Source organism: Lathyrus oleraceus, chromosome 5, assembly GCF_024323335.1.
Source record: "Lathyrus oleraceus cultivar Zhongwan6 chromosome 5, CAAS_Psat_ZW6_1.0, whole genome shotgun sequence".
NCBI lineage: Eukaryota > Viridiplantae > Streptophyta > Magnoliopsida > Fabales > Fabaceae > Lathyrus > Lathyrus oleraceus.
The window spans coordinates 617,297,806-617,313,808 of record NC_066583.1 but is presented as its reverse complement, the minus strand read 5'-3'; the positions used below and the strand labels follow the sequence as shown (position 1 = coordinate 617,313,808).

The 16,003-nt window shown below is 36.4% G+C and overlaps 2 protein-coding genes across 2 annotated transcripts; one reads left to right on the top strand and one right to left on the bottom strand.

Annotated features, from left to right (window-relative positions):
* Positions 1–10,549: 10,549 nt before the first annotated feature.
* On the bottom strand, positions 10,550–11,314 carry LOC127082441 (uncharacterized). The gene has a single exon (XM_051022679.1). The coding sequence runs from the start codon at positions 11,312–11,314 to the stop codon at positions 10,550–10,552; it is 765 nt and encodes a 254-aa protein (XP_050878636.1).
* Positions 11,315–12,417: 1,103 nt separating this feature from the next.
* On the top strand, positions 12,418–15,717 carry LOC127087110 (protein GAMETOPHYTE DEFECTIVE 1). The gene is made up of 5 exons (XM_051027960.1): positions 12,418–12,982; positions 13,064–13,222; positions 13,441–13,595; positions 13,694–15,051; positions 15,262–15,717. Exons 1-5 carry the CDS (start codon positions 12,554–12,556, stop codon positions 15,393–15,395), a joined length of 2,235 nt encoding a protein of 744 aa, XP_050883917.1. The 5' UTR covers positions 12,418–12,553; the 3' UTR covers positions 15,396–15,717.
* Positions 15,718–16,003: the final 286 nt, after the last annotated feature.

Below are 16,003 nucleotides of genomic sequence, written 5' to 3'. Positions count from 1 at the left end.
TTATTATTGAGAAATAAGTAGTTTTATCCTTTGGATGTTTAAGGGTCATCGTAGGGTCATCGATAGGTCATTGAAGGCAACAGTTACGAGGATATCTTAGCATTCGAAGGGACTATCATCTTTTAACCGTAGGCAACATCGGAGGGTCATCGAGGGACAAAGTTGTATATTCGAAGGCAACATCCGAGGGACTATAATTTATTTTATGATGATTTAACCGAAGGGTCTTTGCTAAGGGTATCCTCACGTTCGCGGGACATGACTGTAATATCGTAATCGTAAGGCAACAAAGAGAGGTCCAAGATCACTTATTCAAAGGCAAAGTTTTACAATTAATTATATAATTAGGATGAAACTCCACATTAAAATTATTAAAAATGATATATTAAAAAATTAATACATTAGAAATTAATACATTAAAAATTAATTTAGGGTGAAACTCCACAAGGGTATCCCACAAATAAAGTGGAATACCTAGCCAATAACCTTTTCCTGGGATATGTGAACCTTTACGAAACTCAAAAAAAAGAAACATGTCAGAACACCAAATCAGGGTGCAATCGAAGATTACACCGGAGAAATATCACAACAATAAATAGGATAGGATGAATAATGCATGGCTATGATAAAACATAAAAAAAAAAACAGAATAGAAAAGTCAGCTACTGTCTCGTTCGCCTCTGCCTCGCCTAGCGAAGGCCAGGCGAATACTCGCCCCAGGCTCGCCTAGCGAGGTGCTAGCGAGCGGCCACGGATTTTGAATTTGAAAACAGCCCCACGTTAGGAACTTTGAATTTTATGGCATTTTACAGGAATAACATGATCAAACATTCAGGGTATTCAGGCATATTTAAATTCCCATACGAAAGCAAATTATATATCAACATTTAATCATGATGCATTATATATGTAGATATGGCCAATTGAAAGTATAAACAATAGAGATACGCAAACCTGTTTGCCAATTCAAGGTTGAAGGGATTGACCACTTGTAGTATCGGAATAAGTTAGGCAGCGGGAATTGGACGGCGATGGCTTCGGTGCAGATGGGCTGCCTTCAGGGTTTCTTTACTCTGAATTCTCCGGGTAGGCAGGGTTCCTATGCCAAAACTTCTATTCGTTCTTCTCTGTTCTCCTCCTCTCTTTTTTTCCAGTGAATCTCCCAGTGTAACTCCAAGTGTAACTCCCCTACTGAAACTTCAGTATTTATAGACTAATTTCGTGGGTAATGGGCTTGGAATGAGGGAGACCCAAGTCCAAAATAATTTGTTATATTTTATTTATTTATTTATTTTAATTATTTAATTAATTAATTAATTAATTAATTAATTAAAAAAAAATTCTCTTTTTTTTTTTTTTTTTTTTTTTTTTTTTTGGGTTCAGAATGAAGCCCGAAAATTTTGTTGTCTGTCAGCTTCGCTAGGCGAGCGCGTAGCGAACAGGCCAGTTTGGGCCATCCGTGAGCTGGGCCTTTGTTTCTTCAAGATCAGTGTTATATATGAGTCGGAATGCCTTGCAAAATGTCTTGAAATATTAATGGGCAAATTTTGGGGTATGACACAAACCTTCGATATGGAAACCAGCAGCCCACCCAACAACAATTAGTCATACCCCTGCCACAACCACATACCACTCCCCAAGTCTTCACCTCTGCACCTTCCGGACCTTCATTTGAGGATCTTGTCAAACAAATGGCTATTAACAATCTCCAATTTCAGCAACGAACAGATTCCAGTATTTAGACTTTGCAGATACAGATTGGACAGCTTGCCACTTTGATGAATGCCATGCAGCAAGCTCGGGGATCGAACCAACTACCTGCCCAAACAGTAGTTAATCCAAAAGGCCCTAATGTGAGTGCAATTTCCTTGAGGGCCAAAAAAGTTATAAAACCATCCCCAGAAAAAAATAAAAAAATTGTTAGTGCAACATCTAAACCTTCTATTGTTGTTGAGGCTGAAAAAGAGTATGTACCACCAATCCCTTTCTCACAAGGAGTACTGAAAAATAAGAAGATTGACGAGGAAGAGCATTCTATTTTTCAAATAGAGTTGCTTTCTGAAGTTGTTGATGAAGCTTATTCTGATTTGTTTTCAGCTGATTTTCCAACTTTATCTGGTTTTGATGATATTTACTCGTGTAATGATTGTACTAACACTAACCTTTGTGTTGTTTGTGCTGAGATTGATGATGCCTTGTAGGGTAATAGTATAAACGAAGTTGTTTATGTGGTTGAAGCTCTTGACATTTCGGCTGCCCCAAACATACCATCCATTGAACAACCACATTCTTTAGAGTCTAAACCACTTCCCGAGGATTCATATTATTCATCAAAGCTTCAACTTAAGCAGAAATATAAGAAGGGAATTGGATGGACCTTGGCCGACACTCGTGATATTATCCCATCCACATGTATACGTAGGATCTCGCTTAAAGATGAAACAAAAGTAGTGAGACAACCATGCAATCCTTTGATTCGTGATGTTGTGAAAAAGAAGATCACTTTCACGTGTCCATTCAACACTTTTACTTATCGAAGATTCTTCTTTGATCCTGGAATACAAGGCGAAGACACTAATCAAAATTTCAAGTTCAACGGACACTACCCAAAGCTACTCCATGAGAGCCCGACTTTGGAAGAAGAGACTGTAGAAGAGCTCTCTTTGGGAAAGGCTGATTATGCAATCATTTATCCACCTTGACTCCTCGGGTGTGTTCTTTCCTTTATCTCATTCTTATTTTATATTTATGCTCTTTCATTGAGGACAATGTATGTTTTAAGTGTGGGGAAGGGAACCATTTATTTATTTTGTTTTCAGTTTTCCTCTATTTTGCTTTTTGTTTGCTTTCTTAAAAAAAAAGTTTGTATGCTTTTTCCTTTGGTTTTTGAGTTACAATTATAAGTATTTTTCTTAGTTCTTTTGACTAGAGTCTTGTGGTGTGATGTGAAAAATTTGTTGTGCATTTTTAGTATGATAGATAAGACTAAACTCTAAATTGTACATCATTTATGGTAGATCAATTAACCTTGTAAGATTTTGAGCCTTATATGGATAACATACAAAAATCCATCTCTTTCTTTCTTGTGTGATTCACTCATGTTTGTTGGTCTCTAGAACTTGAATTGACTCTTGTTGATGATGTTGTTTACTTGTGCACACTGATATGATAAATACAATTTTGTTTTCTTTTGTTTTTTTAGCCAGTTAGCCAAAAAGTCAACCCTAAAATAATTGCATCCCTTGTTTGAAACCCCCTTGAGCCTATCATCCTTTTTTTATTTAAAACTCATTACAAGCCGATAAGTGAAAAATAATGTTATCACCCTATTCAAAGGATTGAAAGAGTCTTGTTTGGAGTTGTGCAGAGTTGAATAATTATGTTTGTAATATTTCAGAAGTTGGCAGAAAAAGAAAAAGAAAATAGAAAAGAAAAAAAAAAGAATGAAAAAAATAGAAGGATAAGAGGAAGAAAAAAAAAAGGAATTATGTTTGTAATAATACATGTCAATACATACTCCTTCAAAAAAATGAATAAAAAGAGGAAGGAGAAGACAAAATAATTGCTATAGAGTTGTTCAAGTGAATGAAATATTTCGTAAATTCAACTCGCGCAGTTCTTTCAAGTCTCTTTTATCTCTTTGAATTTTAGCCTAGTACCCCTTAGGATTTATCTCACCCTTACCTTGACCATGTTACAACCAAATAAAAGTCCTTTTGATCTTTGTGTGCATGTATTTCAATTGTGGAAGTTAGACTCCTTTCAAGCTTATGGTAGTACTAATTTTCATGTTGTACTTTGAGTGTAAACAGTTAATCTAAATACTTGAGAGTTTAGTGAATTATACCCTGTGAGGATCTTACTGTTGTTGATGTACTTTTTGGTAATCTGTTTTTCTATCTGCTTTGAATGTCACAAAAAGTTGCTCACTAACACCATATTCTTGAAGCTTAGACTTATAATTATGCTTATACCTTGTATCTTGAAAACTTTTGGAAGTGCATGCTTTGTTTTCTTTCCTTTTGTTTTGAAATTGTAATTTTGCTCGGAGTGCAAAAGTTCAAGTGTGGGGGAATTTGATCAGTGCATTTTGATGTGCATTCTTCTATAATTATATTTGGGCATTTATCCAGTTTATTTTACTTATTTTACTATTTTATTATGTTTTTAGATTTAAGTTCATGGCTGCCTTTAATCTATTTTCGTTTGCTATTTTCAGTTTTAGTGGTTATTTGATACCTGTCCACTGTTCGGATCATAACTTGAGCTACGGAATGTCGTTTTGCAAGTTCCGATATGCGTTGGAAAGCTAAGAGAAATAGCTACAACGTTTATGTTGAAGTCAAAAGCTGATTCGGAGTGCAGATGTCTCAATTAATTTGTTGAAGTTTCGTACTTTAAGAAATATTTTCTTTTGAGCCATTTGTTGGGCCGGATTTAGGTTTTTCGACCCAATTTGAATTATTAGTGAAACCCTTATTCTGTTTAAAAGGGAAGTCACGGTACTGTAGCAAATACACATTATTCACCATAACTTTTTGCTTTTGTGCGATCATGAAGAGGAACTAATCATCTAGAGTCAATTTGCTGTAACCGAATTTCCAAGGCTTTTAGGTTTTTATTCTATCAATTTAATTTCGTTCTCTTTCAATTCTATTCTATGAAATTTCATTTGCTTAATTTGTATTTGTGGAATGATTTTGATTAAATTCGTATGATTGCATTCCTAACTATTAATCACCATTTTCGTCGCTTTGTCGTTAAATTGCGTTTGTAAATCGTGTTTGCTTAATTCACGATTGTATTTATCCGTTTGCTTAATTCGGAATATAGGAATATAAATTTGTCATATATCTATTGCGCTTGTCAATCAAATTTGAATCGAATAGAGATCGAAGCCGCTTAGGGAATTGGTAGGTAAAAACCAGTGATTAGCCGGAAACCAAAAATAGTAGATTGACTTATTTTATAATCGCTTATTTTAATCACTTTTTTTGCTTTCTTTTCTAAATCGACTACTAAACATAAACCCCCCTTAAATCGATTTCATTAGGTTAAGAATAATATAAGAATCCTTGCGATACGATACTCGAGTTGTCGCTTCCGCTAAACTACAGTTTTCTAATTACTCGTTTTGACTTGTGTGCGACAGCGGATCAGGGGCACCGACAAGTTTCCTTCGGTGGCCGCTCAAATCAAAGTGACTCTCAACCCAACTTCTCCGATTTGTAATGTCGTCGTTGTTGTGTTGAGTGAATGATAGCGATGATGCTTCGATTCGTGCCTCCCGAAAGAACATGAACAGGTGAGGATTTGAAGGTTCAGTTAGAAGGTTGTTGAAGTTATTTAAGTGTTGGAAATTGAAGTTCCTTATAGGTTTGTTGCAGGTTATTGAATGAGGTTCATGAGAGGGTTTGAAGAGCTCAATCTTTGTTGGAAAGGTTGGTGAATTAGAAGGTTTTGTTGCAGGGTGATCAAAGGAGTTTGTTAGTTTGGTTTTAGTTTGTGAAGTGAGGTTGGAAATGGTTCAGAATTGGAGAGAGTTTATTATATTGGTTGAAGGAAAAAAATGAGAGTTGATAATTGGTTGGGGGAGTTAGGTTTGTAATGTTAGCTTGTTAGGTATTTTTTTGTGATGAATTATGTTTTGTGCAGGTTTTTTGGGTCATGATGCAAGGCTTGAATTCAAATGGCTGATGAAAGGCTTCGAATGGGCTTGCTTGGCATTTGATGCTTGGACTGTTTGGATTTCTATGGAGTGATATGGCCTTGTGGGATAATGTTGTAATGGTTTATGTCATGAATTTGAAATGATTGTAATGTTTATGGTTGTAATAAAATATAATTTAGAAATTGAAATTGTAATGGAATTGATGTATTATGATTGGATTGGAATGGTGTAATCTTGGATTGAACTATTGGATCTGTGAATGGAAATTGAAAATTGTAATGGAATTGTAAATGACAATGTGATTTGGTTTAACTTAATGGCTTATATAATTGTATTATATAAATGACTGAAATTTGAAGATATATGGTTCATGTAATGGTTAATGAATATAACGTGATTTAAAAATGGACATGGCTTTGATGTAAAATGAATCATGAGTTATTGTTTGAAATGAGCATGGTCAAAAATGGTTATGATGGAATGAATCAAGGTTTACAAATGGTCATGAAGATGAGATTTGGAATGTGAAATAGGTCTTGGTTAAAAAGAAACGTTCATGTATTGTATAAGATGAACATGGTCTAAACGGTGGATAATAAACATGATTCAAAGTGGTTTAAAGTGAACTTGGAAATGGACATGAACATGTATTATGTTGAAAAAGAAAATGGTTGGAAAATATGGTAGACCAAAAAGTCAGCAGTTGGCCAAAAGTCAACTTAGGTAGAAAAAATGTATTTTCTAATGGATAATCGAAAGTGAAACACCACACCTCTGAACCAAATGAAATATGTCATACTATTGACTGATCTTAAACCAAGGAGGATCAACCAAGTAACAAATCATGAACATGTGAAGCTTTGAATGAACCCTAATCAATGAATCATGACCTGAATCTTAATCAAACAAATGAACCATCCATAATGGATAAGATAAATCATATGAATCCTAAAATTTGAATGCACACACTATAGATGATAATGCCATAATCAAAAACTAGAATTTTAGAAATTTGAATTGATCCATATGATGCTTACACGCAACACCAATGAATTAAGGTTTCCATTATGCTCCACAATGAATACCTACCAGATGAAAATTTCCAATACAAGCATGACCATTACAATGAACCTAGCTTGGGACTCAGCCACCCTTCCATACTTTGTGTGATCAAGACCCTTGAATCCATGATTTTGTACTTCTCAATGCAAAATGAAATATGCTACGATGCCATGGGTATGTTGTAGATGAGAGAGAAACAGTTCATTAAAGAAAAGGATTAAAAGTAATTGTAGAATTTTCTCATTATTTTTTTATCTGAACCAATGTTGTACAACCATATATACTAAAAGATTACAAGGGCAAAACAGGAAAAAAATATTAACTTATCACAACTGGCACTAACTAAAAAGTAACTAAATAACTAACTCCACTATTTTTATGTTGATACCTCCCCACAAGTTGGAGTATGTATGTTGCATAAACCCAACTTGGACATGAGGGAATTAAAAAGTGGTGCATGAAGTGGCTTGGTAAATACGTCTGCTAGCTGGGACTCTGAAGGAACTGAAAGAAGATGAATAAGTTTGGAATGCAGCTTCTCGCGAATAACGTGGCAATCCAGCTCAATGTGTTTGCTGCGCTCGTGAAATGTAGGATTATGTGCCAAATAGATGGAAGATTTGCTATCACAATATAAGGATGCAGGAGTAGGAAATGTAATTTGAAAATCAGCAAAGAGGTAAGAAAGACATTGAACCTCACATGTCAAAGATGCAAGAGCACGGTACTCCGCTTCAATTGAAGAACGGAAAACAGTATTCTGCTTCTTAGAGCGCCATGAAATGGGAGAATTACCTAACAAAACGCAAAACCATGTCACATATTTCCTAGTATCCGGACAGCGTGCCCAATCGGAGTCAGCAAAACCATGAAGTTTTAAGGGGCTAGTGCTGGAGAAAAATATTCCATGAGCTGGACACCCTTTCAAGTACCGCAAAACATGAAGAGCAGCTTGGTAATGAGGGATCAGCGGGTTAGCCACATATTGGCTGAGGTGCTTCACTATAAAAGAAACATCAGGCCGCGTACTTGTCAAATATAATAATCGTCCAACGAGCTTGCGGTATGTGGAGGGATCTTCTAATGGTTCACCATCAGTGGAGGATAACTTCAAGTGTGGATCAATGGGCATCGAGACAGGTTTGGCACCAAGCAGGCATGTATCTTCAAGCAGTTCAAGCGCATATTTCCTTTGATTAAGGAATATACCAGATGTTGATCGTGCTATTTCCAGGCCAAGGAAATATCGCAAATTGCCAAGATTCTTGATGCGAAATTTATGATGCAAACAAGACTTGACAAATTCAATTTCTGAAGGAGAATCACCTGTCAACACAATATCGTCAACATAAACCAAAAGAGCAGTAAAACTATGATTTGTTTGCTTGATATACAACGAATGATCTGCCTCGGACTGAGAGAAACCCAAAGAAAGAAGGGCTGAAGATAATTTGGCATGCCACTGTCTACTAGCCTGCTTTAGTCCATACAAAGATTTGTTGAGCCTGCAAACTTTATTAGATCCAAAATTATCATAGCCAGGAGGAGGAGACATATAAACTTCCTCTTGTAAATCACCATGGAGAAAGGCGTTGTTAATGTCCAATTGCTCCAGATGCCAATGTTTTATAGCTGCAAGAGACAAGAGAACTCGAACCGTAGTTATTTTAGCAACAGGAGAAAAAGTGTCAAAATAATCTACACCTTATAATTGAGTATAACCCTTGGCAACCAAGCGAGCTTTGTAGCGTTCAATAGATCCATTGGCATGGTATTTTACTTTGTATACCCATTTACAACCAACTGGGGTTTTTCCTAAAGGAAGATCTTCAATAGTCCATGTTTGAGTATCCTGAAGAGCTTTAATTTCAGAATCCATTGCTTGTCTCCAACAATCATGTTTGGAGGCTTGAAGGTATGTTTTTGGTTCAACATTAGAAGAGACAGAGCAACAAAAAGATTTGTAAGAGGGAGAACATCTATCATAAGATAGATTTTTGGAAATAGGATAGGGTGTGGTGTGGTGACTAGCTGGTGCCTCATGTGTACCAGATGTAGTAAGAATATTACAATGGAAGTCTTTAAGGTATTGTGGGGGATTTTTGGTTCTAGTAGATTTTCTGGTAGGGGGCATAGGTTCAGGGGAAGCATTATTTGAAGGAGGTGAAAAAGGTTGTGGAGATAAACTAGTTTGAGGTTCATGGTAATGATATGAGGGTAGAAAGGGTTAGGGACAACTGATGTAGCAGAAGGGTGTGGATTGGACAAGTCCAAGAGAGGTGTATAGTTGTCATTGGGTGTAGAGTTGTCATTGGGGACTGGGACAGAAGATGCAGAAGTGACAGGTATGCTGTCCACAGCAGGAGGTGCAGTATGGTCTATGTCATATGTCATAGCTGGTGGGTCAGGTTCAGGAGGTTTGGGTTGGGAAATATTGCTTTTGAAGGGAAAGTAATTCTCAAAGAAAATCACATGTCTAGAAACAAATAAATCATGGGATTGCAGGTTATACGAGATGTACCCTTTGGTACCATATTTGTACCCAAGAAATATGGATTTACGAGCCCTAGCATCAAACTTAGTTCGATGGCCCTGCAAGGTAGTTGCATAACACAAACAACCGAAAACCTTTAAATGAATCAGAACAGGGAATGTTTTGAATAGAATTTCATAGGGAGATTTGTAATTGAGGAGAGGGTTGGGAATACGATTGATGAGGTGAACTGCATGTTGTATGCTAAAAGTTCAGAGATTTAAGGGAATATTGGAGTGAAACGTAATGGCTCGTGCAACATTCAGAATATGTTGGTGTTTGCATTCAACTACCCCGTTTTGTTGGGGAGTTTCAACGCAGGATTTTTGATGGATAATTCCCTTGGAAAGGAAAAAGGAATTGAGAGTGGAGAATTCTGAACCGTTATCAGACCTAAAACACTTTAGAGATGTGTTGAATTGGTTTTCAAGTAAGGCAACAAAGTTTATAACACTTTGTTTGGTTTCAGACTTGGCTTTAAGAAAAATAACCCATGTAAATCTGGAAAAATCATCTACAAGAGTTAAAAAATACCTATGGCCTAAAATTGAGTCAGTAGCCAAGGGACCCCATAGGTCAGCATGTAGTCATTCAAATGGGGCATGAGTATTAGTAAAGCTGTTAGGAAAGGGCAATTTCTTTAATTTTGCAAGATGACAAGAATCACAAGGATCCATATTATTTTTACAAGGAATAACAGGAAACTGTTTTAACATATATTTCATACCAGAATTAGAGAGGTGGCTTAGTCTTAGGTGCCACATCTCAAAAGAATTAGAAACTACAAAATTACAAGAATTATGAAAAGCATTGGAATCCATGACATAAAGGCCTTTGTGCAATTTAGTTGTACCAATCATTTGATTCGAATGGTTCTGCAAAATATTACACAGAGTTGAGGAAAAATTTAGAGAGCAGTCATTATTGGTTGTCAATTTAGTGACTGAGATTAAATTGACATGGAAGTTGGGAATATATAGAACATTGTAAAGAGTTAGAGATGGTGATATGACTATGGTTCCAGAAACAGAAGCTGTAAGATGAGAACCATTAGGCAAAGATACATATACTGGCACGATGGATTGATAAGATGTAAAATTAGCTAGATGAAAAGAAATATGGTTTGTTGCTCCGGTATCTAAAATCCAAAGATTGGGATGCTTACCAGTGTTGGGGAGAGCTTGGGAAGTGGAAGTAAAGGGTGAGGTGGTGATGGCATTAACAGTAGTTGTAGGTTGAGCTTGTTGAGATTGTTGAAGCATAGCACATAGACTCTGAAATTCCTATTGAGTAAACCCAAACACAGGTGTGGAATTTCCCTCAGATTGAGCAACAATGTGTGATATGGTGTTGGCATGAGATTGTGAGGAACCTTGAGTATTAGATGCAAGCTTGGTTCGGTTTCGATATCCCGGTGGATATCCATGTTTCACAAAACAAGTATCCACAGTGTGGTTTGTTCGACCACAGTGAGTGCAGACTCTGTTGCCTCCTTTGGTTGAGGAAGAAGAACCTTTCCATTTGTTTGTTGCCGAACCCTTATTTTGAGTGTTAGCATGAAAAACAGTGACAGTGGCTTCAGAAGAGTCCAAAGGAGTAGCAGAATTTAATTCACGTTCTTGTTGAATGACCAAAGAAAAGGCTTTGTCAATGTCAGGAAGAGGTGTCATCATCATGATTTGAGACTTTGAGTGAGAAAGCCGATCATTCAAGCCTTTCAAAAACCTAATCACGTAATCCTGCTCCCGGTATGTTTGTGCAGATGAAATTGCACCACAAAAGCAAGCGATAGCACATGTGCAGCAAGGGAGAGGACGATAGTTCTCCAATTCATCCCAAAACACTTTCAATTGCGTGAAATATTCAGAGATATCGAGAGTACCTTGGCGGAATTGATACAAATCTTCTTGGATATCTGAAATTCGAAAGATATCGCTTTGTGAAAACCTAATTCGTAAATTCTTCCAAACTCCAACTGCTGTATCAATCCACAAGACAAATTTCGCAATCGATTCAGAAGTTGAACGCTGAATCCAAGAAAGTACCATTGTATTGCAGCGAATCCATTACGCATAGAGAAGATTGGAGACCGGTGGTTTCAGAAAGGTACCGTCAACAATTTTTTCTTTGTTCTTGGAAATCAGTGCGATGTGCATCGATCTTGACCAAATGTGATAGTTCTTGTTGTCCAACGGTGGAGCAACAAGGATGAGCGTCGGACTTTCGTTCGGATGAAGGTAGTAAGGGCTCTAGTGATCCATGGTGAATCCGATTGAAGGAAGAACGCAAAGGTTGCGAAATCAGAGAAACGATGAAGAAAATCGGTGAAGAAAACCGATGAAGGTGCAAACTTTGCGCAAGATGCCAATCGGAGAAGACGAAGAAGAAAAGAAAAAATATGGTCACCAGAGCCTATTGCTCTGATACCATGTAGATGAGAGAGAAACGATTCATTGAAGAAAAGGATTAAAAGTAATTGTAGAATTTTCTCATTATTTTTTTATCTGAACCAATGTTGTACATCCATATATACTAAAAGATTACAAGGGCAAAACAGGAAAAAAAGATTAACTTATCACAACTGACACTAACTAAAAAGTAACTAAATAACTTACTCCACTATTTTTATGTTGATATATGTAGATGAGATAATAAACCAAATGTTAGGTATAAATGAAAATGAGAAAATAAATTTTGGGGTATGACAATGTTAAAACAAAAATAATATCTATATACGAGAAAAAATACATTGTTGATTAAAATAATTTTATATACAAAAAAGTACTATTGTTATAAACGAGAAGAACTTTACTATTGATCCAAATATTGAATAATAGAAATTTATCAACCATTTTTTTAAAATATGTGAAAAAGATTAAGGAAACTTATTAAAAGAATTTGAATAAATATTTAAAAATTATATTTTCTTTTAGAAAATAATCATCTTATTTATAAAAAATAAATCGATAATTTAGTTTCAAATTTTAATAGTTTTTATTTTTAATTATATTATATTATTTTTGATATTATTGTTTATCTTTTATCTGTATTATTATTTAAACTTAAATTTATTATTATTTTTAATTTTTATATTAATTTATAAATAAATGAACTTATAAAATCACATCCCATCAAAAAAACATAGACAAGAGTTTGTTAATTTTATATGTAGACATAATTTGTTTCCACCCACGTAACAACTTAAGACTCGACCAGTTGAAACCCTCGCCTGTTAAGCTTAAACCTCGTGGACCAAACACCAAACCTTGTTCCACCGCCGTCTAACCATGGGTTTCTTCGACCTCAACATACCCTACCCAGAAACCTCCACCAAATCCGAAAAATCCACCGTCGAAAGCAACCGAACAAGACTTGCCGTGAAAGCCATGGAACTAGGTTACACAGGAATAGCTTACAACCGCACAATGAAAGGCGTAATGTCCGATAAACACCGTTGCTCAATCTCCCCACTCTCCCTCACTACTCTCCTCAACATCGTTCCCTTTCTCTCCTCGTCGGCAAAGCTTCACCGTGACCTCCTCGGTGTTCAATCTTCCACTCCGTTTCGGCAGTACACGCGCCTCACGGTTTGTGTTGAGAATCCGTTGCAGGGTAATGCACTTAATGATGGGAATCCTATTTTGAAAACTTACGATTTGGTTGCTGTGAAACCGTTGAATCAGACTGCTTTCGATGTCGCCTGCGAGAGAATGGCGGTTAGTAGTGAGAGTTATAGGTTTAGTTTGAATATTTAATCATGATCGAAAGTTTTTGAAAATTGATTGATGTTGTTGCAGATAGATATCATTTCAATTGATTTTTCGGCTAAGTTGCCATTTAGGTTGAAGCAGTCTATGGTTAAAATGGCTACGCAGCGAGGTGTTGTTTTTGAAGTTTCATACTCTGGTCTTATTGCTGATGTACAGTTAAGGAGACAGTTAATTTCTGGTGCCAAGGTAATAGCGGCTTATCTCTTACATTTTCATACTTGCCAACATCGTGAACCTACTTAACATATTCGAGTTCATATTAAATTTCATTAACTTATTTCGAATTCGTATTAAATTGCATACACATGCATACTTATATTTAGTTCCATTCCACCCGAGCAATGTGCGTGTTATTATCTAGTTATTAAGACATTTACAATCTTGCTTACTGATTAAACATGTAGCTGTTGATTGACTGGACTCGGGGGCGGGATATTGTATTTTCAAGCGCTGCACCTTCGGTGAATGAACTTCGAGGGCCTTGTGATGTTGCAAACTTGTTGTTATTATTCGGGCTCTCGAAGCAGGAAGCTAAAGCATCTATATCTAACAACTGTAGGTAATAATTTGCTCAAATTCTTTATAATGTTTGGTTCTATTCTATGGACCGGTGTATAAGTATAACATGTCATGAATATCATTTTGAATGGCTTGCAGGGTTCTTTTAGCCAATGCTCTAAGGAGAAAGCGGTTTCACAAAGAGGCAATAAGAGTAGAGGTTTTATCATCCGACTTAGCATCTCATTCTAAGGAAGCTCGACATCAAGAGTTACAAAAGTGGGACCCTCTCTCCAGCGGTGAAGGTGATATCTTGTTGGACGACATGGAAAATTCTCGTTCAATCTCATCTAAAGCACCCAAGACTGCAAAAGCTATTGACTTTGTTTCAGTACTAGACAGCCTTCCGTCTCAAGGTTATCAAGTCCAGGATTTCGTACCTGCAAATGACACTTTCTCGCTCTTCTCAACTAATAAGGTAAACTTCGCGTCCGTTGCCGAAAATGTAAATCGGCCGACACATAGGCCTGATGTTTGTCCCAATCAAGACCAAAGCTTATCGTTGAATGATATAACAAAACATCACATTGTGAGATGTGGCAATATTTTTGAGAAAAGTATACACAGTGGAACTACTGATGCTTTTCGTTCTGAAGTGATAGAGACCGAGACAAATGGCGCAAAGTTGGAACTACAACATTCTGTTGATTCAGATGTACAGATGGATGAGATGGAAAAATCATTTATAACCCCTTGTAAAGCATCAGCAGTAGCAAAAGCCACTGTCGACAGCTATAATAATGGAAATTTACTTCCAGTTGCTGAAATTGTTAATCAGTCAAATCCTGTACCTAACAATTCAACCAAGCAGCCCGACAGGCTCGAGGCTTCTCTCGAGCAAGATGAAAGGTCATTGTTTGATACTGTAAAAACAAATCACGATGTGGACTGTGATGATGTAGAGATTGACACTCAGACAAATGGCACAAAGCACTTGATTCAGAATTTTACCGATTCAGATGTTGATTGCGCCCCATTTGAAGCAAAAGCACGTGATTCACAGTCAGACTTGTGCATCTCAAGTAATTTGTTGGACACTGTAAAACCACACGAGAATGAGAAACTAATCATATCTTTGGATGATCCTAACAATATTGACGAGAAATTAGAAGTTTTTACTCCATCCATAGGAATCATTTTTCCGGCTCCAGTACATGCAAAAGACAATGAAAATAACACTGATGTCAATTTAAATGCACATTTTGCAACAGTGCATGAAAATTTGCCAAAGGAAGATTTTAAAACTGCAAAGCATGCAGTTCTGGATATGAACACATCTACTTCTGATGCTGTTGAAGTTGATGAGATGCCACACCGAACACCTTCTGATAAAATGAACACGGAAGATGATTCCACAGTTGCAATACATTCATTGCCAGAAGTTATGATGGAAGATACAAAGTTTGGTGAAGTGAACACCGATTCTGATCAATTAGCCTCTGTTCCGTCTGTTTCAGGTTTGCCACCTATTCACTAATATCGTCATCTCGATTTAGAAAGCTATACGTTTCCGTTTTCCTCCCATCAGTCCATGTAGTTTTAATAGTTTCAATCCCTTCCATCGCAATAAATAGCATATAGGGTCGATAACTTGATTGCACCTTACTTCACAATTTCCATTTTAGTATTGTGACATCAGTATAATTGTATACTTGCATTATGTCCAGGTCGATCGCGAGTGAAGCGAAGGACACATCCACTGCGAAGGACGCCTCCACTTTCATTTCCCTTGAAGCGATTGTTGAATACAGTGCCTTTTAAGAGATGTAAAAAACTCAAGAGGAGAACTAATCCAGAATAAGTAGTTTTTCTTTCCAGGTGATTATTGTTACTTGCATAGCCGCGAGCTTATTATTCTTCATCACGACTATCAATTTTTATACGGGTTTTCTTCAACCCTGAAAACTCGATGAATTTCCAGTCCTAAATTAGTGAAAGACACTCAAAAAGAGTGACTATAAGGTAATCTGTCTTGGATGATAGCAGCAGAATTGCGGATAGCAGAATGACTAAATATTCTTATATATGTTGAATAATTTATATTTCATATTTTTTTCTGAGCTAAAGTGTATCTTATTTAGAAGTATTATTTTTAAATGAAGTGATAACTTATTACTGTATTATTACCGTTCGTAAAAATATACGACTGATAACTCTAAAGTCACATTCGAAATACTGAGTGAATTGTGAATGAATCTCTTCTCTTGCCCTCTTCTCCTTATATAGGGTATCAGTATGGGCATGATATTATAGTACCCGTTCTCATATCCGTTGTTTGAAAATATCTCCTTACATGAGTCCATACCTGTGTTGTGGACACCAATATTTGTATTTGTATCCGTATTTTATGATTATCTAAGTATTTTCATATCCGTTTATCCGCGTTTCTAATAAAAATAATTGACCAAT

What these genes read in the sequence shown, in the direction of transcription:
- LOC127087110 (XM_051027960.1), top strand. Translation starts at nt 12,554, where the DNA reads ATGGGTTTCTTCGACCTCAACATACCCTACCCAGAAACCTCCACCAAA. An exon ending in TCGCCTGCGAGAGAATGGCG is followed by an intron (nt 12,983 to 13,063) that starts GTTAGTAGTGAG and finishes ATGTTGTTGCAG; the next exon opens with ATAGATATCATTTCAATTGA. An exon ending in AGTTAATTTCTGGTGCCAAG is followed by an intron (nt 13,223 to 13,440) that starts GTAATAGCGGCT and finishes TTAAACATGTAG; the next exon opens with CTGTTGATTGACTGGACTCG.
- LOC127082441 (XM_051022679.1), bottom strand. Translation starts at nt 11,314, where the DNA reads ATGGTACTTTCTTGGATTCAGCGTTCAACTTCTGAATCGATTGCGAAA.